Genomic DNA, 26,055 nt, shown 5'->3' with positions numbered 1-26,055 from the left:
ATGTGTGAGCAGGAAACCCTCTCTATGGTGTACCTGGCACGTGGGAGGATGGGCATGGGAGCTGTTCCCCGGTGACATCCTCATGGTTTTCATCAGCTTCTCAAAAGAACGCATGACCCAAGAAAGACTAAGAGTCACTTCTTTTGTTAAACAACAATTTTACTGAAATATAACTCACGTACCATAAAATTCACTCTTTTGAACTGTACTATTTGGTGGTTTTTTTGGTATATTTGCAGAATTGGACGAACACCACCACTGTCTAACTGTAGAACCTTTCCATCACCCCCAAAGGAAGCCTCAGACCCATTAGCAGCCGCATCCCATTTCCCTCAAACCCCCATCCCCTGGCAACTCATCTACTCTCTGTCACTATGAATTTGCCTGTTCTGGACATTTCTTACAAATGGAATCATACGATATGAAGAGTCACTTCTTTAGACGATAAATGAACATAATACAGTTTCAGAAAGGCAAGCATTTTGAGGGTAACTTAAGATTTCTTCAAAGCGTGTGGATCCATTGGCTTTATCTGGACAGCTTTGGACAGGTGACCCCCAGGAGGGAACTGTTAGGGCAGGACCATTATGTTGGACAGGACTCTTGGTTTCTTGCTGGCGCCATTTATGTGAGCCAGTATGCCCTGCCCTGAGACATCCCCACTCGTCCACATCCACACTCACCAGTCAGGTTACGGTGTTATCCCAAGGATCAGGCAAGGCACCCGGACGCTTGTGACCGACCCAGGACCTGTTCTTATGTGGGCAGCCCCGCCTGCCTGCGCAGGCTTCAGCTGGGGAGGAGCACCGCTGGGCCACCCATCAGCCTGGGGGGAAGTGCAGATGGCAGGGGAGGGCGAGTGGAGTCTCTGGAGAGGGGACAGGCCCTGCCCACTGGCTCCGATGACAGAGGAGCTGCAGCCCTGTTTGCCCCACGGTTAGTAAGGCGTATTGAGCGGGCTCCGGGGGAGGGAAGCCTTTCCTGGCATTTTTGCGTGAATGCGCACATGTCAGTCAAGATCGCTGGGGCATCACCATCCTCATGTGAAAGCTGTGATGAAAACTCCAAGAATCTGGGGTTTTCGGTCCCAGCAGGATCCTCCACCCTGTTTACTGGCTGGGATGTGCTGATCCCAGGCTGCATTTAAATGTCACGTCGTGGTTTACAACGCATTTTCGTCTCTTTTCTCAAGTGAGCCTTCCTTTGCCCTTGAGATTCGTCAGTTATAATCCCGATTTTCTCGATAAGCAAACTAAGGCTTCGAAGCTCATCTCGAGTCATGGAAATAGGAAATGTTACCACTGGAAAGGATCATAAAGTTCCTCTAGTTCAGAAATCAGCAAACTACGACCTGGGGTCCAAATCCGGCCCACCACTTGTTTGTACAAATAAAGTTTTATTGGAACCCAGCCATGCCCATTCAGTTACGTGTTGGCATAGCTGCTTTCTCACTATAACTGGCGGAGCTGGGTAGTTGCAAGAGAGACACAAGCCTAAAATACTGACCATCTGGCCCTTAACAGAAACTGTTGCTGACCTCTGATTCAGTCTAACCACCTCATATTTTAGATAAGGATGGGGGCGGGGGGAGCCTAGAAGAGCTTGCCTAAGGTCAAACAACCGGTTGGAGCGTGCAAAGCCAAGTTCGACTCCCAAACCTCAGTGCTCTTTCAGTGTAGCCTGGAATTCTTTCCTGGCTCCAAGCTGATGAACTGCTTTTCCTTTCCAGAGTGGACTCACTCCCCTTCATCTGGTCGCACAAGAAGGTCACATTCCAGTGGCAGACGTGCTGATCAAACATGGTGTCACGGTGGACGCCACCACCCGGGTAAGGCCAGCAGCCGGCGCTCTGTCCACAGGGACTCCCCTCTTCCCCCTGCACCCACAGGCCTACCCACTCCGGCCTCCCTCACTGGTCCATCTGAGGAGCTTTGATACCCCGAGGACCCAGTGGCCCATTCCTGTCTGCCACTTCCTAGGGGCGGCAGTGGAGTTTGAGGACCCCAGGCCAATGGGCTCACTTTCCAGTGGGGAGTCTAAAAAGTTGGCTAGACCTTTGATCCTCTGTAGTGAAAGGAACGTTTAATCATGATTCCAAGCCCTGTCTTACATGAGCAAGGTGTCAAAATGTCAGGCTTCCCAGGATGCACTGGAAAATTCCGCCCCTTCTACTCCGGCATTTGGCTAAAAGCAGGTCAGCATTCTTTGAGCCTCTGTGTGTGCAGGGAGCTCTGGGGGGGTGGGGGGGGGTGGAGGATGACCCGGTGCCCAGCACACAGTGCAATCTGCCTCAAGGCATCTGCAGACGACATAAGAGGCAGGAAGGGACAGCCAGTGTGATATGCGGTGCAAGGGGTGTTCTCGTGAACCACACGGAGCACAGAGGGAGGAGAGGGTGTTTCCATTTGGTGGAAGGAAGAGGCTTCCTGGAAGAAGTGGCATTTTGTTCCTTTTCACCGAAAGGCAATGGTATTAAAAGGAAGGGACAAAGTGACACCCCTGTAGCTCCAGCCCCCTCCAGCGTTCCTCAGGCACATCGGTCAGCAGTGTGACATTGAAGCCTCCCTGAGAAAAATCCAGAGACATATTTTATCCCCAACTGCCTATAGCTTCAAAAGGAACCTGCTTTAAACCCAAGAATGTTCTGGATCTTTGAGGCTTCTTTTGTGGGCCTGGTTTAGTCTTTTGGGGTCCTGCCCTGAGAGATCCTATGTTGTGGGTTAGATCTTGGGGGTCCCAAAGCCACCCCATCACTCCAGGTCCAGCCTGCAGGGTCTGGGTCCGGGTCATCTCTGGGACCGGGCTCCCCAGGGACACTTAGGAGCCCAGAGAGCCTTGGCTTGTTGGCGTTTGGAGGGAGCATTAAAATATTCAGCAGAACGGCTTTCTTGACAATTACCTCCTTTGCAGACAAAACTCAAATGAATCAATGCCCAAAGCCACTGATTTCAAGCCATGGCCAGTTCCTATAAATTCCACTAGGGTACAACTCTGTAACCTAGACAGCCTTCTGGGGAGTTTTTCAGTGGGATTTCACCTTTCTAGTGGAAATAAGTGTGCAAGGCAGGTCTTGTCTGGGTCGGCAGTGATCTCTGCGCTGCCGTCTGTGCTGCTGCTGACATCTGAGTCTGCTGCCCTCCCAGGGTCTGCTGGCGGTTCCCTCCTTCTGGGGATGACCCCTTTTGGCTTCTGCAACACGGGTCTCTCCTGGCTTTCCTCCCTCCTCTTTGCTGCTCCCTCCCCGTCCTCTTTTCTGAGCTCCCTGTAAGTACTGCCTCAGTCCGTGGGCCCCACTTTTTCTCTCCACACTCATCCTGGGGGACCTCTCTCACCTCCAAGACTTTCAACTCCCCTCAGGTGCCTCCTTGCCTTGCCCTCTTCCCTGGGGCTCAGTGTCAGGTTTCCAATCACCTACTTAACCTCTCCGCTTGGGTCTCTCCTAGTCATCTCACACTGCACTTGACTGACACCGAGCCCTGTTCCTCCCAGGCCCGTGGTATCCCACTGCCGACCTTGCAAAGGGCCTCCTCGTCCATCCTCTCTTTCAGTCACCGTTGTCGTGAGACTTGCATTCCCGTCCAGCTCAGAACGGCTCGTGGTGTCCCCCGAAGCCTTGCTGGTCACCCTCTCTCCTCTCTTGCTTTCCAGATGGGTTACACTCCACTCCACGTGGCCAGCCATTATGGGAATATCAAGCTGGTGAAGTTCCTGCTACAGCACCAGGCAGACGTCAATGCCAAGACTAAGGTACTGGGATGCCTGAGAGCAGTGCCAAATTCAGATGCAGCCAGGGTCACTCCGGGCACACTTGGGGCTCCACCACAACTTTCAGCTTTGACGCTGGAGGAGGAAATGGGGGAAATGCCTTTCTCTGTTGCACACAGAAGACGCACATGCTCTGTGGCAGGTGGGCAGTGCTTTCTCTCGTAGCTAGCTCATCCTGCCAAACGTCTGCCTGCTTTACAGCTCGGATACAGTCCCCTGCACCAGGCAGCTCAACAAGGCCATACAGACATCGTGACACTGCTTCTCAAAAATGGTGCTTCCCCAAACGAGGTCAGCTCGGTAAGTACCCACCCGGTTCCTGATTTCAGAGACCTGCTCTCACGGGCGGCCCCATGCGATATCCCTTCACCAGGGAAGCTCGGGTCATCCTCCTGCGCGTCTCGGGCCTGGATGGGCTCCCCAGGACGTGGGCTGTTGGGATTAGTGCCTCCTTCTGGAAGACAGAAGGTTATCCTGGTAGCACTGTTTCCCCTCCCCCCTTTTTATTTTGTTTTAAATATTGTCAAAACCCTTTCTGAAATCTGTGGCAGTGAACAAAGCCAAATGTCTTGAGTGGTTTGTGATGTCTGGGGGCCTCGGGGTCTTCAGCCATGTCCGTGGCCACCGTTCAGGGTGAACTTCCTCCCCTAGATGACGCGATTGTCAGCTTCACTAGGTTATATCCGCAGCCGCTTCCAGCTCAGCAAGCGTGCAGGCCTTTGATTGTAGGTGGGGTTGCTGAAACGGTAACTGTGGATGGGGCTGAATCGGAGCGGGGCATGCCCTGGGACCAGAGAACTTAGAAGAAAAGAAAGCCTCAATATCTGTTTAGTGTCACTTAGCTCTGCCTTTTAAAGTCAGAGTAGAAATAGACCCCTCCCCTGTTTCTGGTGACTTGTGATTTCTGATTGGCCTGAAAAGAGCTCATTTGAAGTATGTGGATTACTTTAACTATTTGAATGCTCAGTAACTGACACCCAAAGAACCGGCCTTGGGAGCCCTGGGCAGTACTGCCCTGTGCCCTCCTATTCCTACAACTGCATCTGGTGCCCCCCTGACCCTGACCTTCCCGCTGGCTCTCCTCTTGGCCACCCTTGACTTTGGTGGTAAGATCTCCCCTGCTCCCATTCAAGGCTCGCGCACCCAGGGCTGCAGATGCAAATACCGTGGCCTCCTCTCGCCTGCACCCGTCGCTGCAGACGTCGGCGACACACATCTGGGCCCACGCGTGTGCAGGGGTCTTGCTCTGGGTATGAACGATTGGGGCGTGAGCTCGGTCTGATCTCGCCCTCCCTCTGCTGTTCTCCCCAGAATGGAACCACACCTCTGGCCATAGCCAAGCGCCTGGGCTACATTTCTGTAACAGACGTGCTCAAGGTTGTCACCGATGAAACCAGTGTCGCGGTACGTCTGCTCCTCCCCGGCACCCCTACCCTGGACACACACAGCCTGGCCGCAGGGTGCCCCTTGGGGTACCCCGGGAAAGGGAGCCTAGGGGTCCTAGGATTCCCGCGGGAAGCTCAGAGCCAAAAGAATTGGGGGCGGGGCTCCTCCTTCATCAGGCGGGTCTTTACTGCCACCTAGCGGCCGGAGGAGTAGGTGCCGCCACCAGACCGGAGCGGGCAGCCCTGGATGGGACTGGGGGCAGGGACCAGGCGCCGGGAAGCTGGGGTTCCGTTCATACCTCTGCGGTTCCTGCCAGACCCCAGAGACCCTCTTAGCTGTCATTTTCTTCATTTTGGACAAACCTCCTTTGCCATCTCCTTCCTGTCTCCACACTCACAACCAGGTAACTGCTGAATGGGTGAAAGGGCCCACTGCTGTGTTTGGGTTGACGTCTTTGCTTTTTCTCGTTTTTAGTTGGTCAGCGACAAGCACCGAATGAGCTTCCCCGAGACGGTGGATGAGATCCTGGACGTCTCTGAAGATGAAGGTACAGGCTGGGATCAACACCGCGTCCGGGTCAAGTCAGGCTGAAAGGGGTGCTCGGGGCTCTGAACACTCCGGGGGGGCCCCCTGCTGCCGCCCCGGGGCACCTCACAGCATGCCCGCCTCTGCCGTCCGAGTCGGAACTGGACAGAACCAAGCTCTAAAGATGCTGTCCGTTATCCAAAAGACTCCTTTAATGTGATTTTAGGAGAAGGAAATCTACATCGCAGGGATTAAAATATAAAATCCCACAAAGTTTCACAAATACATGTGTGTCTGCCTATATCATACAAGGACTTTGATTCAACTCAGTCAACTCTCAGAGCTGTAAGGAACTGTCATAAAATTCCACTTGGTGCGTTCCTTGTGCTTTGAACAAAGCTGTTTCATTTAAAATCTGGAAGAATTGCTTTTCATAAGCTGCTCTTCTGACCACGCACTGGGTCGACAGTCAGTCATTATGAAATGACTATAGTTTCAACTTCTGTGGCCATGGGTACTTGTGGCATTTTTCCTGCCCCAGGCAAGCCTGTCTTCCCACTTAACTTGGAAGAGAAAGATCGTGATAAAAAAAGGGTGGGGCTGGATCAGATTGCTCTCTGGCCCCTTGCATATATCAGTAACCCAGGGGTCATGTAGTTTTGTCAACTAGGTGATGAAAGCTCTCCTGTATCCCCTTTGATGATTTGCCTCTTAATTTAACTGACTTCAATCCTATCCATCCTTAAACTTGGCTCTTCTTTGCTTTCCAGGAACTGCTCATATAACTATAATGGGTATGAAACACTTTCTGTTCCCTGTGGTCCTTTCTCACAAGCGCATTTCACCCTAAGCAATCCAAGATCTCATTAATCCATCCCTGGTTTTCATAACAATCAGAGCTTGACTAAAACAGGAAATTTCCACCCGTAAGATCCGTGCCCTGGCGGCGGCTCTGGCCTGTCCATGTCTGTGTCTGTGCCCATGCCACTGTGTCTGTGATCATAACTGCATGAGCTGCTGTGATTCCATTCTGTCGGCTCCAGATCACAACGCCAGGACACACACTGCTGAGGGGCAGTAAAGGACCCTTCAAGGTCCAGGGCTCCAACTCCAGTGCAAGGAGGCGAGAGAAACAAAGAGGCAGAGTCTGGTTTGCAGGCAGACTTTGAACCTCCTGGTGATGCACTTAGGAAATAATGAGGGTTCAGCCGCCATGGTTATTAAAGTTCCTAGAGCCTCTCAAAATGGATGGGTTTGGTTCCACGGTCGTTTATTCTTCTGTCGCATGTGGTGTGGAAAAGAACAGAAGCACCTCTTTCTTTGGTGTCACTGCACACACCACAAGGGCTGTTTTGAAGTGGAACTTGTCAGGCCAAAAAAGTTCTTTCTGATGGAACTGTTTTCTTCTCCAAAGCCTGGTGCAGATTAAGATATTAGGGGCTGGCTGCCCGGCTCCAGGTACCAGGGCTGGAGGAACAGGGTCAGGGCTGGTCGAAGACATTGCTATGGTCCCCTTGGAGCATCTGAGACCTTCCCCCACTCCTCGGGGGCGAGCGTTGAGAGGAGGAGCAGCAGATTCCCTCTTTTCTTTTGAAAAAGAAAAGAGGGAATTTCCGTCCTGTCACTCACTTAAACTTGTGTGGTTTCAGGGGAAGAACTTGTTGGCTTCAAGGCTGAGAAGCAGGATTCCAGGGATATAGATGAAGAGAAAGAGCTGCTGGATTTTGTGCCGAAGCTGGACCAAGTGTAAGAAATGCTCGCGCCGGGGCAGGTCCAGGTCCACCCCGGGGACGCAGAGTAGGAGGATTCCAGAGCGGGACGGTTCCAGGAAGGCCGGGCCTGGACAGAGCGCTGGTCCAGCACGGTGCCAGGCGGGGGCAGAGGTCTCTCCTACTGCGAGCCACCCTCTCTGGGGTCCCTGCCCCCCCACTGTTCCTCCTCTCCTCGCTCAGTCTCCTATCCATACCCTTCCCCCTCTCACACACTCAGCTTCCCCCCAGAAAAAATCCACTAAGGGAGATTGCCATTAGAAACCATTGCCAAAAAGGGGGTGGGGGGATTATTATGGGATTATATGAAATCATGTGTGTGAAACTTTTGAAAATTGCAAAGCACTACAGAATTTTTTAAATCTTTCATTCAATTAAAAGAATTTAAATAATAAAAAAAAGAAAGGAACTTTTGCCAAGCTGGCCTCAGAGGCCGGCCACGTCCCTCCGTCGGCCTGTCCATTAGGGAAGACCCACGGAGGGTTTGTGTCTGCCTGTGTTTCTCATTCCTCCCTGAGATGCTGTGCTACTGCGATGTGGGTGCATCGCCACACCCGGGGACTTTGTGAAGGAATCTAAAAGTGACAGCTTTCTAGAAGCACTGAGCCCTCGGTATTTTCTGAAAAGACAGACGTGTGTCAGCTTGGTCCCAGGGCTTATACAAAATAGGGCAATGGACCAAGGAGAAGGAAAACTATGATTAGTATTTACTGAACTTCGTTTAGAAAGAAACATGAGACTCGGACCCTGACCATGGAGAACCTACAGATGTATTTGGTAGAATCAAAACACACACCCAGTGGACAGATCGTGATGCAGAATAAGACGTAATGGCCAGAGCGAGGGTTCCCTCACCAAGGGGTGGAAGGCTGCAGAACGGGGGTGGTGCATGCAGGAAGACTTCCTGGAGGAGGCAGGTCCTTCGCTCAGCCAGGACAGTCGGGCTCTGGGGACAGGCATGGAGGCAGAGGGAGGAGGCTGGTCAGTGTGTAAAGACCAGGATGTACCACATGTGCCAGTGGGGTTCAGGTCGTGGCGAGCGGTCGGATCGGATAGGTCATCCTGGGGGTACAGAAGTGTTTCACTAAGGCCTTCCGTGGAAGATGGGGCTACTCATAAGGATCATCCCTTGATGTCCCAATGTTCTCGGCACACAGGGTGGAGTCCCCAGCCATCCCTCGGATTCCTTGCGTCACACCTGAGACGGTGGTGATCAGATCTGAAGAGGCAGAACAGGTAAGAAGCATCCTTTCTCTTACTTCCCCTTGGCAGTGAGCAGGTCCCCTGGACGGTGACTGTTTTGAGATGACCTGCAGGACGATAGGAACTCATAGCTGAAAGCTGGCAGCATTTACCAAGCCCTGCAGATCCCAGACTCCACGTGTTCTTGGTAGCACTTGTGCTGTCAGTGCTCTTGTCCTAGCTATTGATGATCTGGGTCTCCGAGAGCCCAAGGGCGTGTGGGACACCCTCACGCTGGTCTCAGTGGGGCTGAGAACCGACTCCAGAAGTTTTGGCTTCAAAGCCCATGTTCTCGGGGCCACAGCCCCTGAGCACACGCCTTATGCACCTGTTGGGGCCAAGGGTCCCGGCGCCAGAGACGGAGCCTGAGGCTGCATCTGCACTTCTATGAAGCTGCGGGCGACTCTGGAGCTCTGAACTTTTTTTCTTTCACATCCATTAAAAAAAAAGGGGACAGTTTCTGCCTCACCTTCCTCAAGGGATTACTGGGAGCTTAAAATACCAATACAGATGGAAAGAGGATGTCAAGGAGAGCTGTTCCCAGCGTGGGCTGTTACTCATTACAATACCCTATTTTGTGGCTTCCCTGGATGCCACCTGAATTTGTCTCCAAGATCGGTGGGATGGTTTAAAACAATGTAATTCCTCTTGGTTTAATTTTAGGCCATTTGGCACTTTTTCACCTGGGCAAAGGGGTTTTCTAGGATAAAAAGAAAGCAGTGTGGTATTTGAAGGTTGGGACTGGCCACCCTGAGGCCCGATCACTGAGCTGGGCTTGTCCGTTTTCCAGCTGAGGCTGGTCTCTTCCCCTGCCACTGAAGGCATGCGTGTCCCCTCGACCTGAAAGTGGCGCCAGGAGGAGGCGGCTGAGATGCCGTCCAATCCGCTGTTCCACCCTCGGGCACATCACAGTGGTGTGACCTTGGTGTCACGCCCCGGGTGGCATTTGGGAGATCCGGTCAAACATGGCCCTGGGGCTGCTGTGGCACGTTCCCCGGGGGCCGCCGAAGACGACAATGAGAAGGATCCGAGCGGACCCGGGTCTTGCTCTTCCCTGGCCAACCGTGCCCTCTGAGTCCTTGCCTAAGTCATGAACCCAAGGCGGCAGGTGTCTCCTGGCGTCCTGCTGTGCCCCGTGTGGGCTGGGAGGATGTGGGAGGAGATGGTCCAGCTGGGGAGGGGCTCAGAACGCAGGGAGGGTGACTACCGCAGGGCCCAGCTGTGTGGCGGGAGCCCTTCCAGATCGGAGTCAAGGGGAAGGCTTCACACAGGAGGCGAGAGGCGAAAAACGAACAGGGGCGTCCAGCGAAGGAGAGGGACGTGGGTGTCTGGACCGACGGGGAAGCGAGAGCGAGGGCAGAGTTGAGAAGAAACCTGGAGGGGACCTGCTGGCTTCGTGAGTCCTCGCCACGTACGAGGCCTGGGGCGAGGCAGCCCTGTGGTCCCCAAGTCACAACAGCACTGCAAGGAAGGGGCTGTCCCATCTGCAGATGAGGAAGAGGGAAGCCCCCGGGACGAGGGTCTGTTTCTCTCGTGCCTCTCGATGCCCCAGGACACGTGGCTTGCCCAGAGCCAAACAGCTCATAGGCGACGGTGTGGGGAAGCAACGCCAGCTCTAGTGTGAAACCGAGCTGTGTAGAGCGGAGGGTTCGCGTCAGGGGCGGAGCGGTGGGGAGGAGCTAGAGGACGCGGGCAGGTCAGGAGCGCACGTGGTGCAGGAGCTGAGACCGAGGCCGGACGGGAGGGAGGACTCGCTCCATCGTCCGAAGCTCTGGCCCAGGGTCCTGAGCCAAGGAGAGGCCGTCCGTGCCGGTACGAGGAAGCCCGTGCTTCCTTTTAGACTACGGGTGAGCTCTGTCCCAACGGGTCGGTGGGGAGTGGGGAGCGCCTCCTACGCTGGGCCCCTTGGTTCATGGCTGAGCCTCCCCGACCTTGGCCGAGACCATCAGCCGTGGCCCAGGGGTGATAGGACAGCTGGCCTTTCTCCCCTCTGCAGGCATCTAAGGAGTATGATGAAGACTCACTGATCCCCAGCAGCCCAGCCACAGAGACCTCAGACAACATCAGCCCGGTGGCCAGCCCTGTGCACACAGGGTGAGTGGCCTGGGAGGGGCTGGCAGCTCTGGCCCTGCTCGCCCACCCAGGAGAAGTCAACACAGACCCGCTGTGCCCTAGGTTCCTGGTGAGCTTCATGGTGGATGCCCGCGGGGGCTCCATGCGGGGCAGCAGGCACAACGGCCTGAGGGTGGTGGTCCCGCCCCGGACGTGCGCAGCACCCACTCGCATCACCTGCCGCCTGGTGAAGCCCCACAAGCTGCCCACGCCGCCCCCGCTGGCCGAGGAGGAGGGCCTGGCCAGCAGGGTCATCGCCCTGGGCCCCACGGGAGTCCAGTTCCTGAGGTGAGAGGTCACTCCCATGCCCCCGACCTGTCCCTGCCGCACTGCGACCACCCAGCCCCAGCCCAGCCCGGGCAGCGGGGAGGCGAGCCTGGAGCCCACACCCGTGCTCTCTGTGTCCTGACCGGTCAGAACCAGGAGGCCCGGTGTTCCTTCCATGGCCTGTTCTAGGTACACGTAGGAGTCTCTTCCCCAGGGGGAGCTTAACGCCCTCAGCTCCTGTGTGACGCTAGAGGGGGGGTGAAGATGGCCACTTTCGGGGCCCCCAGGGTTTGATTATTTAAGCTCTGAAATGGTCTTCCTAGAAGGCGGCCCTGCAGCATGGCCCCCAAGGACAAGACTGATGGTTTCAGAGGCTCGGTCCTCACCTTTCCCGCAGCAAAAGGGCTTCTCCTTGGAGCTCTGCGTCCCTCAGGCGCCGCGGGCTCTATGTTGGAACAGGTCTTGCCCAGGAGGCCCCGCCCTCCCGTCTCCGTCCACGGCCTGTCCCCGCTTCCAAGCTTTCATCCACCGATTGTAAAACAGCTGTAAAACGCTTTCACGGTGACTTCCCCTTTACATGCAGTCCTCAAAGCCGTCCTCCCAAGGAAGTGTCCTCTCACACGCTGACAGGAGGAAGCTGAGGCTCAGAGGGGGTGGGTCTAGGACGTCAGGCAGGCTCTCGGGGTCAGGTCCAATGGCAGCTTTATTCTGCTGAGCCTTGGCCGGGTGGCCATGGCAGGAGAGCCCCCTGTGAACTGAGGTTGGGGCCTGGTGGGGAGCGAGAGGGTCCTGGAGGTGTCTTGGGAACCTGAGGCAGGTCTGTCTGTCTGTGAGGACCAGCCTGCAGATGGGACGGACGCTTTCCAGGCAGGACCCAGCTGCTCTTCCCTACTGAGCCCGTTGCTGCCGCCCACACGGCACGCACACCTGCGTCCAGGCCCCTCCCCACTGTCCCCTGTCCCCCCAGCCCTGTCATCGTGGAGGTCCCCCACTTCGCCTCCCAAGGCCGTGGGGACCGCGAGCTCGTGGTGCTGCGGAGTGAAAACGGCTCCGTGTGGAAGGAACACAAGAACCGCTACGGAGAAAGCTACCTGGATCAGATCCTCAACGGGATGGATGAAGGTGCGCGAGCCCCAGGGATCCGGAGCACGGCCCTCCTCCTGGAGGATGGGGCTTGGGGTTGCACTTTGGGGTGGGCTGTCGGGGCCTCCCGGAGTGTGGGACCCCCTGAGAGGCCAGAGACGGCCCAGCTCCGGCACCCGGGCCCCTGCAGCCTGGTCTCCTGTGCAGGACCCCCTGGGCCAGGACCTTTCTCCTTCCAGGTGGCCCAGCCTGCTGCCCCTGGCGGGGCCTGGGGAGGGGGCGCCAGAGTGGGGATCAGGGGCCCTGGGAAGCCACCGTGGTGACGGGCGGGCACGGGCCTGTGGTTGCAGAGCTGGGGAGCCTGGAGGAGCTGGAGAAGAAGAGGGTCTGCCGCATTGTTACCACCGACTTCCCCTTGTACTTCGTGATCATGTCAAGGCTCTACCAGGACTATGACACCATCGGCCCCGAGGGGGGCTCCCTGAAAAGCAAGCTCGTCCCCCTGGTGCAGGCCACCTTCCCAGAAAATGCTGTCACCAAGAAAGTGAAGCTGGCCCTGCAGGTGACACAGCCCCTCCTTACCTGCTGGGGCCCCATCACCTGGACCAGGTTCAGGGATGGAAGGCGTCAAGGCGCTCAGAGATGACCCTCCTCCCCAGGACATCTCCACCCGTTGGTCCAGGGCCTGAAAAGTCCCATTAGAGCCCTGACCTTAAAGCTCAGAAGAAGGTTGGGTGGGTGGGATAGGGCAGACGCTCAAGTAAGTTGCAGAAAACCCTAGATAACGTGTTAAATCACAGGCTTAGCGTGAGGGGAAGCCACTTGGCTTCCTGGAGAGGTGCCTGATGCTGAGCAAGGCCCCCAGGAGTGGGGAGCAGCAAGGAAATGGGGACGGGGGCTCAGAGAGGAGAGCCGGGCTGGCTGTCAGAAGGAGCGGGACCCCACCGCCCGGGAGCCTTCACACCTGCCCGGACAGCCGCTCTCTTCCTCCGTCCATGAGCCCCTCTGCTGCTCCGGGGCTGAGTGTACCCCCTGGGCACTTCGCAGGCCCAGCCTGTACCCGATGAGCTGGTCACCAAACTCCTGGGCAACCAGGCCACGTTCAGCCCCATTGTCACCGTGGAGCCGAGGCGCCGCAAGTTCCACCGCCCCATCGGGCTTCGGATCCCACTCCCTCCCTCCTGGACGGATAACCCGCGGGACAGCGGGGAGGGAGACACCACCAGCCTGCGGCTGCTCTGCAGCGTCATTGGTGAGCGGTGCCCCCGCCCTGCCCTGCCTTCTGGGCAGCAGCTCCTTCCACGCACACCTGGGGAGACGGGAGGACACAGAGCTAGGGAGTGATGGGCTCCGTGCAGGGATGAGGAGCTGCGTCTGAGTAGAGCTGCCTCGTCCCCGAAGAGCCCTCTGACCCCAGAGGAGGGCTGCTCTGAGGGGAGGGGCGGAGGGGCTGGTGTGCTCTCGGGGCCACAGCCAGCTGTGCACGTCCCGCGTTGGCCTCTGGAGACGGTCCCCCAAGCCCCTTCTACTGCTGTCACAGGAGGGACAGACCAGGCCCAGTGGGAAGACATCACAGGGACCACCAAGCTCATGTACGCCAACGAGTGCGCCACCTTCACCACCAACGTCTCTGCCAGGTGACACCCCGCCTGCCCAGCCCCACGGGTCCCCAGGCCCTGCACGAGGGGGCAGCGCTGTCCCCATGGGTGGCCATGCTTAGGCCGTCACCTGCCCACCCCACCACCGGGGCTGTCAGAGAGGCCACCGCTCGGCTTACAGGCCACTGGATGGCGGAGACGCTCCCCCTCAGGCATTTAGGGACAGGCTCACGGCTGCCCTCTTTTCAGGTTCTGGCTGTCGGACTGTCCTCGGACGGCTGAAGCTGTGAACTTCGCCACCCTGCTGTACAAGGAGCTCACCGTGGTGCCCTACATGGCCAAGTTTGTCATTTTCGCCAAGATGAACGATCCGCGAGAAGGGCGACTGCGCTGCTACTGCATGACGACGGACGACAAGGTGGACAAGACACTGGAGCAGCACGAGAACTTCGTGGAGGTGGCGCGGAGCCGGGACATAGAGGTAGGGCCTGGCCCCCTGGGCTCCCGCCTCGTGGCCCGGAGCGGGGACATAGAGGTAGGGCCTGGCCCCCCGGGCTCCCGCCTCGTGGCCCGGAGCGGGGACATAGAGGTAGGGCCTGGCCCCCCGGGCTCCCGCCTCGTGGCCCGGAGCGGGGACATAGAGGTAGGGCCTGGCCCCCTGGGCTCCCGCCTCGTGGCCCGGAGCAGGGACATAGAGGTAGGGCCTGGCCCCCTGGGCTCCCGCCTCGTGGCCCGGAGCAGGGACATAGAGGTAGGGCCTGGCCCCCTGGGCTCCCGCCTCGTGGCCCAGAGCAGGGACATAGAGGTAGGGCCTGGCCCCCTGGGCTCCCGCCTCGTGGCGCGGAGCCGGGACATAGAGGTAGGGCCTGGCCCCCTGGGCTCCCGCCTCGTGGCCCGGAGCAGGGACATAGAGGTAGGGCCTGGCCCCCTGGGCTCCCGCCTCGTGGCCCAGAGCAGGTACACAGAGGTAGGGGCCTGACCCCGCTGGGCTCCCACCTCGTGGGCAGCCGTTGCTTCTGGGACCCAGGGCTGTCAGGAGGGCAGCCTCTGCAGAGGGGCTCCTGGGCCGTGTCCCTTTAAGAAGCGTCAATGGGAAGCTTCCCCAGAGCCGAGGGACACCATGTGGGTCAAGGAGACAGCAGGCTGTCAGCCCAGTGATTTGTGGTGCTAGGAGCTGACATTTATTAAAGTTCTTACACCCCAGGTACTTTTAAAAGTGCTTGAGTGGGACTTCCCTGGCCGTCCCCTGGTTAAGACTCCACGCTTCCACTGCAGGGGCACGGGTTCAATCCCTGGTTGGGGAACTAAGATCCCGCGTGCCGCACCGTGTGGCCCAAAAGCAAAAAGTGTTTGAGTGGCATCATCTCCCCATCTCCCCTGATTCTCATAACTGTGTGTCCTTTTGTTATCCCCCATTTACAGATGAGGAAAACGAGACTGAGGGAGGTTAAGCAACTTGCCCAAGGTCACACAGCTGAGTAAATGGCAGAGAAAGGATTTGTCCCAGGAGTCCGACCGCAGAGCCCACTTTCCCTGCCACGCCAGGGGTTTGGCAGCACCCAGATGAGGAAGCAGGGGAGAGGCTGGGCAGATGGGGGAGCAGTAAAGAACGGGGACTAGGTTTGAACCTGTTACCCATCCCAGGGTCCTCACTCAGGTTAAGATATGTGACAAAGCAGGAACTTTCTGAAGATCTGGCCTCAGAGGCTGTGCTGAGCCTTCTGGGGGCTCTGAGGGCCCAGAAGAAGGAGCACAGGGCTGGGACCTGCCTCTAATGCTGTTTTGGGCACTAACCAGTCTCTTTGGGCCTCAGTTTCTTCAGCTGTCTAATGGGTTCACGATAACTTCTCAGCTGAAAGCATTATATACACAATAGGGATCATTATATTCTGGGTGAGATTAAAACACAACATGGTCCTTCTGGCACTCATATAAAGTAAACATTGCTGGATGGTGTTAAAAGAGATAAATGTCTTTTGGAAGCCGTATTATGATTTCCTGGTGGAGTTCTAGAGTACTCTGATGGCAATGTTGATCAACCACGCAGGGATGTACGAAGATTCCTGCTCATTAGAAAATCCTCTGAAGTAAGGAAGCATCCGCCGTAACCTTTCCGAAACACTCAGTGGGGCTTCCCAGAGCACGGCTCCTGGGGGCTCGTGGGGAAGCAGAGACGGGAGCTGACAGGCGGGACCGAGCATCTGGGCATTGCTCCTGACCAGCTGCATTTGCTTTCCCTTTCCTGCAGGTTTTGGAAGGAATGCCCCTCTTCGCAGAGCTCTCTGGGAACCTGGTGCCCGTCAAGAAGGCCGCCCAGCAGCGGAGTTTCCTCTTCCAATCTTTCCGGGAGAACCGGTTGGCCATTCCCGTCAAGGTGCGGCCTCCTCTCGCCCACCCCTCGCCCGGGTCTAGAAGTCCGGGAGGCGGAGAGCTCTGAGCCAGCTGGACTGGTGGCCAGTGGGGTGGGCCCTGACTCTCCCTTTTGTGTGACTGAGTCTAGGTGAGGGATAGCAGTCGAGATCCAGCAGGGTCCTTGTCATTCCTGCGCAAGGCGATGAAGTACGAGGACACACAGCACATCCTCTGCCACCTGAACATCAGCATGCCACCCTGCACCAAGGTGCGCGCCCTGCCAGGACTCTCAGCCGAACAGGTGGAGAAAGGCCCTGGGCTCTCCCCCGACACGGGCTGTGGCCCAGCCCTTCCCGCAAAGCTCGGGAGCAAATGTCAGGGTGTGAGGGCGACACGCGTGCTCACACCGAGGCCCCGAGCTCCCCAGGACGCCCTTTCCAGGACATTGGAAGGCGAGGCCTGACAACCGGGTGGCCGGTGGCTCAAGGTGTCCCAGCCACGTCTGGGCTTTTTCGGAGCCTCTTTTTCCTGTACTTGCTTGTCTTGCCCAGGCCCTCAGAGAAGGGAAGCCTGGTGTCTCAGCCCTGCGCTCGCCCAGGGCTCCGAGCCCAGCAGAGGCGTGAGCACCCAGCATCACTGGTGCCTGGGAGCAGCTGGGTCTCCGCTGCACTGGAGGCGGGGCGTCTCTTTGGTTGGTGTCGTCCTGTCATTTTTGTCATCAGCCTTTCATGCCAGACTAGACAAACAAGGTCACATCCAGACATCCGAGGCTCGTTTTCTCCTTTCTGTCTGAGGACTAGGGAGAACCGACTTCTCTTTCACAGGCGGGTTTCCCACAGCCTTGAACAAGCATCCCGGTGCTTTGCCACAGCGTGCGAAGGCTTGGGCATCAAAAACGGGTCTTTTGAGCAGAAAGGAATCCAAAAAGAAAAACTTTTTTTAAAATTCAAACTCCAGCTCCACCCGCTTACTGGCTGAGTTACCTTGGGCGGGTTAGTCCGCCCTCTGGGTCTCAGTTTCCCCCTCCCCGGTGAGATGGGAGGAATGATGGTACCTACCTCATAGGGGGTTGTGTCCATCAAGCAGGGCCTGGCACGTGATAAGGGCCGTGTGAGCTTATCCTTATTAATAATAATAATAAAGTACGTGAGACTCCCTCTCGCCCCCCCTCTGCCCACTCTTCTACCCTGTGCCTCGAGGCTCCAGGAAGTGCAGCTGCCCATCGTCTGCCAGGCCGGGCGTCCTCCCCGCCTGCACCCACAGCGCCCTCTCCTGGTCTCTGTCCTGCAGGGCAGTGGAGCCGATGACCGGAGGAGGACCCCGACGCCGCTGGCCCTGAGATACAGCGTTCTCAGCGAGTCCGCACTGGGTACCAACCTCTCTGTGCTCACCCCCTTCCCGGGGGTGGTGAGGGAGGCGGCGTCCCCTCACCCCGACGGGAGCTCCGAGCTGACGCCACTGGCTCAGCCCTTGGCTGGGGTCTCCACTGACCCTCTCAGGCTCAGCCACCAATCGGGTGGACACGGAGCGTGCCCTGAGCACCCTCTGAGGTCCCTCGCCCACGCTTGTCGGTTCCGTGTCCCGCCAAGGCTACTAAATGGAATGCGATGCTTCCCCCAGGTTTCCTCAGCGGCGCAGACCGGGCGGACATGAAGATGGCTATTATATCAGAGCACCTGGGCCTCAGTTGGGCCGGTGAGTCGGGGAGTTGGGGCAGAAGAGCACTTTGCCTGTCTACACCTACCTCTACACGTCCTCTCCGCTAAAGGGCAGCTGATGAAGGCGTTTCTAAACCTCTTCCCACCACCGGTGCACACCTGACCTGGGATTGTCGCCATGGGTACCAATAGAGGGGGGGCTCCCTCCCTCCCCCACTTCTCTCTGGTTTTCCTTTTTAGAAACTCAACTTTGGACGTTACAGGAGAGCTTAGAATGGATCCAGGCTGCCCATTTTACAGATGGGGAGGCTGAGATCTAGCTAACTGGGGTGACTTTAGTTGTGCAGTGAGCTAGTGACAGAGCCCTGAAAAGCCAGCAAACCAAGAACAAACACACAAGCGAACAAAAAATGTGCGTCCCGACTGCCTGCCCACCGCTCGCTGCACCGTACACGTCGCCGGTCCTACAGGCTGGCATTGTTGAGGGAAGGGAGGGAAGAAGGACAAGTCTGGACGTTTTTCATTTGTCATCTCTGGCCGTAGCTGAAGTCATACACAAGTCCCGTCCACCATGAGGGGAGACCTGACTCAACTGAGGCAGTGACAGCTCAGACTGCGTTGTACTCAGTCGCAGGCCCTATGACTTAATCCCCCCTTTCCTGTGAGATTCTGTATGAACAGACCCCCTTCACTCAGCCACCTGCAGAGGGGGCTTCAGACAAGCTCAGAAACCTTAGCAGTAACTTCTTGGAAGGCGGTGTGACGGAGCTCACAACAGAAGTTCAGAGACTGTTCCTTCTTTAAGCCAAAAAAGCACATCTGCTGCTGCTTCTTGGTTTTGTGTGTGTTTGTGTGTGTTGTGTGTGTGTGGTTTGTATGTGGTGTGTGTGAGAGATGTGGTATGTGTGGTGTGTATGTGTGTGTGACTTGTGTGTTGTGTGTGGGTGTGCGTATGTGATGCGTGTGGTTTGTATATGGTGTGTGTGAGTGTATGTGTGGTGTGAGTGTATGTGTGGTGTGTGTGTGTGTGGAGGGGGTACATGCATATGCTGATTCTCACCATCACTTTCCCCTCCTGTCTTCCTCATCCTTGAAATGAGACTCCGATGCTGTTCTCTCATCTAAAGCACCTGTGAGAAATAACAATAAAAATCACGGGAGGGGAAGAGCTAGCATTCTGTGTTATTGCCTTGCATTTAGATGGGAAATTGTATTTTCATTTTAAATGTGAACAGCGCCTTTCCGGGAAGAAACATAAACACAGAAATACATTTCCATTATAACTGCTTCTCCCGGGAAAGGCGGTGGCATGCAGTGCAGCACCGAGGGAGTCAGCGGGTTGGTCCCTCTCCCGCTGTGGCCCCAGCCTGTCCTGTGACCTTGGATAAGTGGCTCAGTCTCATTCATTCAATACCTATTTACTCTCCTGGGCACATGCCTCCTCCGGGCTCATTCCCTGGGGATACAACAGTGTGAGTGTCAGCATTTCACTAGGTATTTCCTTGGGAAGAAGGAATACTGAATCCAGAGGGAGATTGCTCTTTATCACCGGTCCCTGCCGGCGCCCCACTCCATGCGCGGCGGGCTCGGGGGCCGGGGCTGGGCTCCGGCTGGGCTCACACCCGCTCTTGGTTCTTTGTGTGCAGAGCTGGCCCGCGAGCTGCAGTTCAGCGTGGATGACATCAACAGGATCCGCGTGGAGAACCCCAACTCCTTGCTGGAGCAGAGCGTGGCCTTGTTGAACCTCTGGGTCATCCGTGAAGGCCAAGATGCAAAGAGTCAGTACCGATGGGCTGGGGAGCCTTCTCTCCCCAAAGCCTGTGCCAGGACCTCTTCTCACCAAGTAGTTCTCCCTCCAAATTCCCTGGGTGGTGTTGGCCTTTGGAACCAATCTCTTCTGCACACTCTGTCTCACACATACATACACGCACACTCACGCACACATGCACCTCTCAGGATCCCTGGTCTTCTGGGCAAGCCTGCCAGGAGGGAATTTCAGAGAATCTTGGCCGTGATCTCTTCCCATCCTCAGAATGAGTTCACAATCGCACCAGGACCCTTAGAAGACGGCATCTGTGTAGGGTGTGTGCCTTCCGGTTGAATTTCTCAAACAAATGAGGACTGTCCCCTCGGGACAGAGCCCAGTGAGGAGTTCCCCCTCTGATGGAGTTCTTCTTCCAGGATTTTCTCCAACGGGAGGGAAGATTTGTCTCACTCTTTTCAGCCCCTCCTCCACCCCATTCCCTAGCACAAAGCACTAAGAGGAAATTCAGTGTTTACGTTTGCATGGCAAATCAACTGGCAAGGACCAAGGATTTCCAGAAGATAGAATCCAATTATTCTCACTCTCATCTTCTTGTAGTATTCCTCTTAGGTTACAAAAAAACACTTCCCATGCCTTGAAATTCGCCACTGTTAGGGTCTGGAAAAGATCTGTTAAAGGATAACGAAACACAGGCCTACCTCACTTTATGGCGCTTCGCAGATATTGTGTTTTTTTCCCAATCAAATTCAGCAGGTCTTTTGGCGCCAATTTCCAACAGCATTTGCTGACTTCGTGTCTGTCACATTTGGGTAATTCTCTCAATATTTCAAAATTTCTCATTATGATTGCATTTGTTACGCTGATCTGTTATCAGTGATTCTTATGTGACTATTAAGACTCACTGAAGGCTCAGAGGACAGTTAGCGTTTTTTAGCCATAAAATATTTTAAAGGTAAGGTAGATGCCTTGTCTTTCTAGACAGAATGCTATTGCACACTTAATAGACTAGAGTGTAGTGTAAACATAACTTTTATATGCACTGGGAAAACAACATTCATGTTCTCGCTTTACCGCGATTTTGGCTTTATTGCGTGGGCTGGACGGCAACCGCAGTGTCCCCAGGTCTGCCGTCTTCTCCGAAGAGGCAGTTTGCTTTGACTTTGACAAAAGCGGAGGCCTGCAATCCCCCTCCTCGCAGTCTTACCCCCACCCCGCCAGAGTTCAGAGCCGGGCGTCCCGCGCGCCCTGCGATGGGTAGCGGTTCCCCCAGCGCCCTCCTTCCTCCCCTCTGCCCGCAGTGGAGAACCTGTACGCGGCCCTGCGGAACATCGACCGCGGCGAGATCGTGAACATGCTGGAGGGCTCGGGCAGGCAGGGCCGCAACCTGAAGCCTGACCGCCGGCCCGCGGACCGGGATTACTCGTCGTCCCCCTCCCAGATGAATGGTGAGTGTCTCCTGGACGAAGGGGCCGAGCCGCCGCCTCCTGACCCTCCCTGGAACCTTCTCTCCCGGTGGCCGGAGGTCAGTCTTTCTCTGGACGGGCGGTGGTGAACGCAGAGGTGATGGGGGGGCGCCCGAGGCCCGGGCAGGACGGGAGGAGCCGAGGCCCCGCTCGGCGGCCCCGCGTGCCGCACGCCCCCCAGCTCTGCGCATGCGCGGACCCATCGGCGGCCCAGTCGGTGGGGAGACGCAGGGGCGCTAGGTTCTGGCGCAGGTCCCGTGGGGACCAGCCAGGGGGCGTCCTGAAGCCCTATTGCCGCCCCTTCTCTGAGACTAAGCGGGATCTTTTCTTCAGGCCGGTCTCTGCTTTTCTCTCCCTTTTATCTCGCCCCATCTCTTTCCCCTGACTCGTTTTGATGTGGTTCGGCATGCCAAGAAGCCCCCATGTGACCGGGCCCCGGGGGGCCCTGACCTTTGCCCCCAGCACCCCCCCCCGCGGCCTTTGAGGACACCTTCCTTTTAGCAGGGGAAGCGGCCGAGTGAGGAGCAGGGCCGGGACCCCCCTTGCCCCTCCATCTCTGTCGCTGACCAGGGGCGCAGAAGCAGGGCGGAGGCCCTACCCTGCGGTGGGAGACGGGAGGCCGGCTTCTAGTCCCTTCTTTCCTCCTGACTCCACTGCTGAGGCATCAGCCTCTTCTCTAAAATCAGCAAGTTGGATTAGAGACCTGAGGCTCCTCACAGGCCTTGAAAAACAGTATGGTTCTGTGAACCGGCTTCCATGAGGCCGGCACACGCCCCATCCCGCAGCTGCGTCGCTGTCCGCCCCTAGCTCCTAGGTCACCAGCCTTCCCGGCCACGCGCACGTGCGTGCGCCGTGTGAGCCCCTGTGGCCGGGGCTTGTGAGTGGAGGGTGGGGACAGGGGCCCTGCCCAGGGGGATGCCGCGTCCCTGACACGGGTGACTCTCCCACATCCTGTGTCTCCTGAAACATGCCATCCAGGGCCCCTGGGCACAGGGCTCATCTGTTGACCGCGTCCTGTGGCCTTTCTCTTCTGCCTCTGACCTCACCTGGCCTGCAAGTCTGCTCTCTCCCCCACTGCCTGTCTCCACTGTCTCACCTGGGCCAGGTGTTCAGGGGCCCTCAGCCTCCACTGATGCATGTCACCAAGGGCCCCCGGCCTGACGCTGGGGCGTCCTCTCTGCCTGCTGGGGCCTGTGTGCCCTCGGGGCTGTTCCCATGGAGGAGGCTTGGCCCTCAGACCCAGCATTGAGGGCTCCCAGGCTGGCCCTCTCCCCGCTCTTGGGGGACTAGCTGGACACAGCAGGGACTGCTAAGTGACCAACTCCCTTTCACGAGGACCGAGGGAAGGGGGCTGAGTGCTGCAAACTGGGGGAAATCAAGTGACAAAACACTTCTCCCTTTTTTACGTGATAACTGGTGACTTGGTTGGGTTTCTTAACATCCCCAGAGCTGTTTCAATCAAGTCAACTCAAGTTTTGGGGGTTTTGTGCCCCAATTCTATGGACACTAGGCCCATAAAATTACATGAGTATAAACAAGGCAGTTACAACAATTAAAAATCTGTCAAGAGGATAGATCCCATGTCAAGTGTTCTTATCACAATAAAAAAAACTGTTTAAAAGGGCAGTTAGGGACCCAGGTGTTCATGAATGTCTCCACTGGCCTCAGGATTCCAGTTGGGCCTGGAGACTCTCATCTAACGCCTGAGCAGAGTTCGAACCCCCGTGGGGCTGGGTCCTGTGCTCCGTGACTGTGGAAAGGCTGTGCAGTTGGTCAGCTTATTTGGCAAATATTTTCTGAACACCTGCCACATGCCAGGGGCTGTTCTAAGCAGGGCAGATAAGTCAGTTCTCAAACAGACAAAAAAAAAAAAAAAAAAAAAGAAAGAAAAGTCCCAAACTCTGCCTTCATGGAGCTTACCTTTTGTGTAGAGAGGCAAACAAAAATATAGTATGTAAGTGAATTGTATAATGTGCTAGCAAGTAGATGGTGGAAAAAAACAGACTCAAGCAAGGGGGATCAGAGTGCTGGGCTTGGGGGATTAAATAGTGGGGTGGGAGTGGGTAGCATCTGAACAAAGGCTGGAGGGAGAGGAGGGAGTGGGTGTGTAAACTCGGGAGAGAGCACCAAGACAAGCATCCCGGGCAGTGGCCCTGAACGGGCGTGCTTGGTGCATCCACAGAACAGTGAGGGGCCAGAGGGGAGGAAGAAAGGGCAGGGGCAGCAGGAGGGCGGCTCCTCCAGGCCATCCTGAGGACACTGGTTTTACTGGGAGGGTGATGGAGAGCCGCTGTAGGTTTGGAGCAGAGGGGTCACAAGATGGAACAAGTTTACAAGGGATCCTCCCCTGCTTTGGTTGCAGACGTCACACTCTGAATGCTTCTGTGCTTCCTGGCTGCTCTGTCGCCTGTCAGCCCTCCTGAACCCCCTCGTCCAGCAGGTGTCCCGGCAAACGCAGGCCATGTGCCCTGTGTGCACGCTCCCCCAGGCCGGAGCAGACACTCAGAAACAGACGCCCGCTTGGTCCATCCTGCCTTTCTGGGCACCAGAGCTGGCTTCTGTGTATCTTTCCTGCCTTCTTTCCAGTCCCAGGAAGACCATCCCACATCTGGGTGCCCTTCTGGCCCGGAGAGAAGGAGCAGGAGGGATCGGAGGTGGAAGGAAAGGGGGACAGCAGCCTCCTGTGCTTCCTCTGGCTCTCTGTCCTGGGCCAGCCCAGGCCTCTGCACCGATGGCCATGGCGGTACCTGGCCTCCTCTGTGCTCTACCTCGTTCTCTGCTCGTCTCAGCCTCCCTGTGGGCACTCAGGGCAGGGATTGGTTGCTCTGTGGTGTCAGGAAGATAGGAAGCTGAGGTCTCTTGTCTTTCCTTCGCGGCTCTTCTTGCTGTGTTTGCCTGGACTGGCCAGAGTAGAAGGGGCTTTAAGTCAAAAAGCCAGTTTGCTTCTCTTGCACAGGAGGGAACTACCCCAGGCCCTTGGAATAAACGTGAAAAAAAAAATTGCCCGTGGAGCGAAAAAAAAGCATGTTCCTAAAAATAAAACAGATTTCTCATGTGAAAGGAAAAAATGGACATCTCACATCCTGTTTGGTAAACTCCATTTGGTTTGATGAGTTGGACATAATGTCTACTTGGAAATACAATATGTCTCATTTCTACGGACTCTTAGTGAACACAGCTAGTGAAGTGCAGCTCCTGCCTGAGTTAGGGTTGTCTGTCCACCCTTGTCTGGTTTGCTGCTGACATCAAACTAGTGGGGGCAGCGTTAGGCCTAGGTTAACAGAGACCCAGTGTGACAGCCCAGATGAGGGGAGGCTGGGGGGCGGGCCACTGCTGGACGGCTCTGCTCCAAAGCTGTGTGTCTGGTTGCCTGTTACCTGATTTCCCCAAAAGGCAACCCCAGAGGGGAGAGCTCTAGACTGAGGGATGGGCTGGTGACCCAGGTATGGCAGGGCCACGTGAGACTGCCAGAGAGACAGGCACTTCTGGAGCTCAACCCAGGGGACTCAGCAAACCTTCCTGTGCTGTGGTCCACCCCAGACCGTGTGAGATGGTCCTCGCCGAGCATGGCCCCTATCAGTAGTAATCCCCGCTCCACTGAGTATGGACACCTACAGCCCCAGATCCACACTTGCGGGGGTGAGAGTGGGGTCAGCGGGGGTCTTCTGGAGACTGAGAGGGAGCAGGGGGGCATAGCCCCTAAACACTGCGACCGGGGGAGGGCCTCCAGGACAAAACACAAGGGAGAAAGAAGTCCTGGGGGAGGGTTGCAGAAGTTCTCTTCATGGACACATTTTTGCTTGGGTGAAATTCCATTCTCATGAACCCCAGGAAGTTTCAAGGTGGAACAGTCACCAAGAATGAGCCTCGGGTGTTCTGTGACCAGCAGAGTTACCCTCTCCCAGCCTTTATCAAGTCTTACTGAGATTCCCAGGAGTGAAAATGTTTATCCGGCCGTATCTGAGGGGCTGTCTGAGATGCATTCCACTTCTGGCCAAGATGAGGCAACAGGGACTGAATATACGCTCCTGCTTGAAACAAGCAAAAAATGGACAAATTATATGAAACAACAGTTTTCGAGACATTGGACATCAGGCAGCAAAGGACAGTGATCTATGAGACATGGAAAATAAATGAAGCGAACCCTACAGTTGCCTAGATCACTGCCTCGAAAGAGTTTCTAAGTCATGGCAGAAGGAAGAGAAATCCAAGAAGACTCCCTGGTTAAGGAGAAGTCGCTGGGAGTCCAAGGAGACCAGGGCAGCTAGAGTTCCCTAGAGAGACAGCTGCACAGAGAGAGAGCTCTGGAGACCTTCAGAAGGTCCCCCGCAAGTTTTGGTTGAATATTAATCATCTATTCCCAACAGTCAGACTGATCGTTCACAGAAACTGCATAGGGAACACAGAATGGTCCTGTCTCAAAAATGGAGAGTGATTAGCCCTAGATTGATCAATGCTCCCACCTAATAAACCTTGAAAGAAAAACTCAGAAGGATCGAACTGTTTCCAAGGAACTCAACTACATAACAGAACAAAGTTCAAGAATTGTTATAGGAATACAAAAATACCCAGCGCCCAACTAGATAAAAGTCACAACATCCAATTAAAGATTACCAGACATACATACAAAGAGGCAGGGAAACATAACCCATAATAAGGAGAAAAATCAATCAACTGAAACTGACGCAGATATTAGAATTAGCAGACAAGAATGGTAAAACAGTTATAACTATTTCAGATGTTTAAAAAGTCAAAAAAAAAAAAGTCAAGTAGAGACTTGGAAGATTTTTTTTGTTGTTTGGACTGCGTTGGGTCTTCGTTGCTGCGTGCGGGCTTTCTCTAGTTGCGGCAAGCAGGGGCTACCCTTTGTTGCAGTGCGCAGGCTTATTGTGGTGGCTTCTCTTGATGTGGAGCACGGGGTCTAGGCACGCGGGCTTCAGTAGTTGTGACACGTGGGCTCAGTAGTTGTGGCTCACGGGCTCTAGAGTGCAGGCTCAGTAGTTGTGGTGCACGGGCTTAGTTGCTCCATGGCATATGGGATCTTCCCGGACCAGGGCTCGAACCCGTGTC

The 26,055-nt window shown here is 56.0% G+C and overlaps 1 protein-coding gene across 7 annotated transcripts in view; it reads left to right on the top strand.

Annotated features, from left to right (window-relative positions):
* Positions 1–26,055, top strand: part of ANK1 (ankyrin 1) — a 208,795-nt gene that overhangs the window by 158,361 nt on the left and 24,379 nt on the right. For 6 of the 7 annotated variants that reach the window (XR_005018152.1, XM_036838539.1, XM_036838538.1 and 3 more), the window contains exons 18-38: positions 1,730–1,828; positions 3,649–3,747; positions 3,967–4,065; positions 5,077–5,169; positions 5,626–5,698; positions 6,447–6,470; positions 7,326–7,422; positions 8,603–8,681; positions 10,684–10,781; positions 10,863–11,087; positions 12,034–12,188; positions 12,500–12,711; positions 13,197–13,401; positions 13,690–13,786; positions 13,997–14,228; positions 15,996–16,121; positions 16,248–16,367; positions 17,390–17,468; positions 17,720–17,794; positions 19,404–19,535; positions 20,821–20,967. Coding sequence is in view for 6 of the 7 variants with exons in the window: in XM_036838539.1 (XP_036694434.1) it covers positions 1,730–1,828; positions 3,649–3,747; positions 3,967–4,065; positions 5,077–5,169; positions 5,626–5,698; positions 6,447–6,470; positions 7,326–7,422; positions 8,603–8,681; positions 10,684–10,781; positions 10,863–11,087; positions 12,034–12,188; positions 12,500–12,711; positions 13,197–13,401; positions 13,690–13,786; positions 13,997–14,228; positions 15,996–16,121; positions 16,248–16,367; positions 17,390–17,468; positions 17,720–17,794; positions 19,404–19,535; positions 20,821–20,967 (2,566 nt within the window). In the remaining variant the exon portion in view is untranslated. Of the gene's footprint in view, positions 1–1,729; positions 1,829–3,648; positions 3,748–3,966; positions 4,066–5,076; positions 5,170–5,625; positions 5,699–6,446; positions 6,471–7,325; positions 7,423–8,602; positions 8,682–10,683; positions 10,782–10,862; positions 11,088–12,033; positions 12,189–12,499; positions 12,712–13,196; positions 13,402–13,689; positions 13,787–13,996; positions 14,229–15,995; positions 16,122–16,247; positions 16,368–17,389; positions 17,469–17,719; positions 17,795–19,403; positions 19,536–20,820; positions 20,968–23,347; positions 24,316–26,055 lie in introns of those variants that run through there. The other variant, XM_036838542.1, reaches the window with a different exon arrangement.

Source organism: Balaenoptera musculus, chromosome 21 (assembly GCF_009873245.2).
Source record: "Balaenoptera musculus isolate JJ_BM4_2016_0621 chromosome 21, mBalMus1.pri.v3, whole genome shotgun sequence".
NCBI lineage: Eukaryota > Metazoa > Chordata > Mammalia > Artiodactyla > Balaenopteridae > Balaenoptera > Balaenoptera musculus.
The sequence above is the reverse complement of the archived record's forward strand: the minus strand, read 5'-3'. Positions and strand labels throughout refer to the sequence as shown.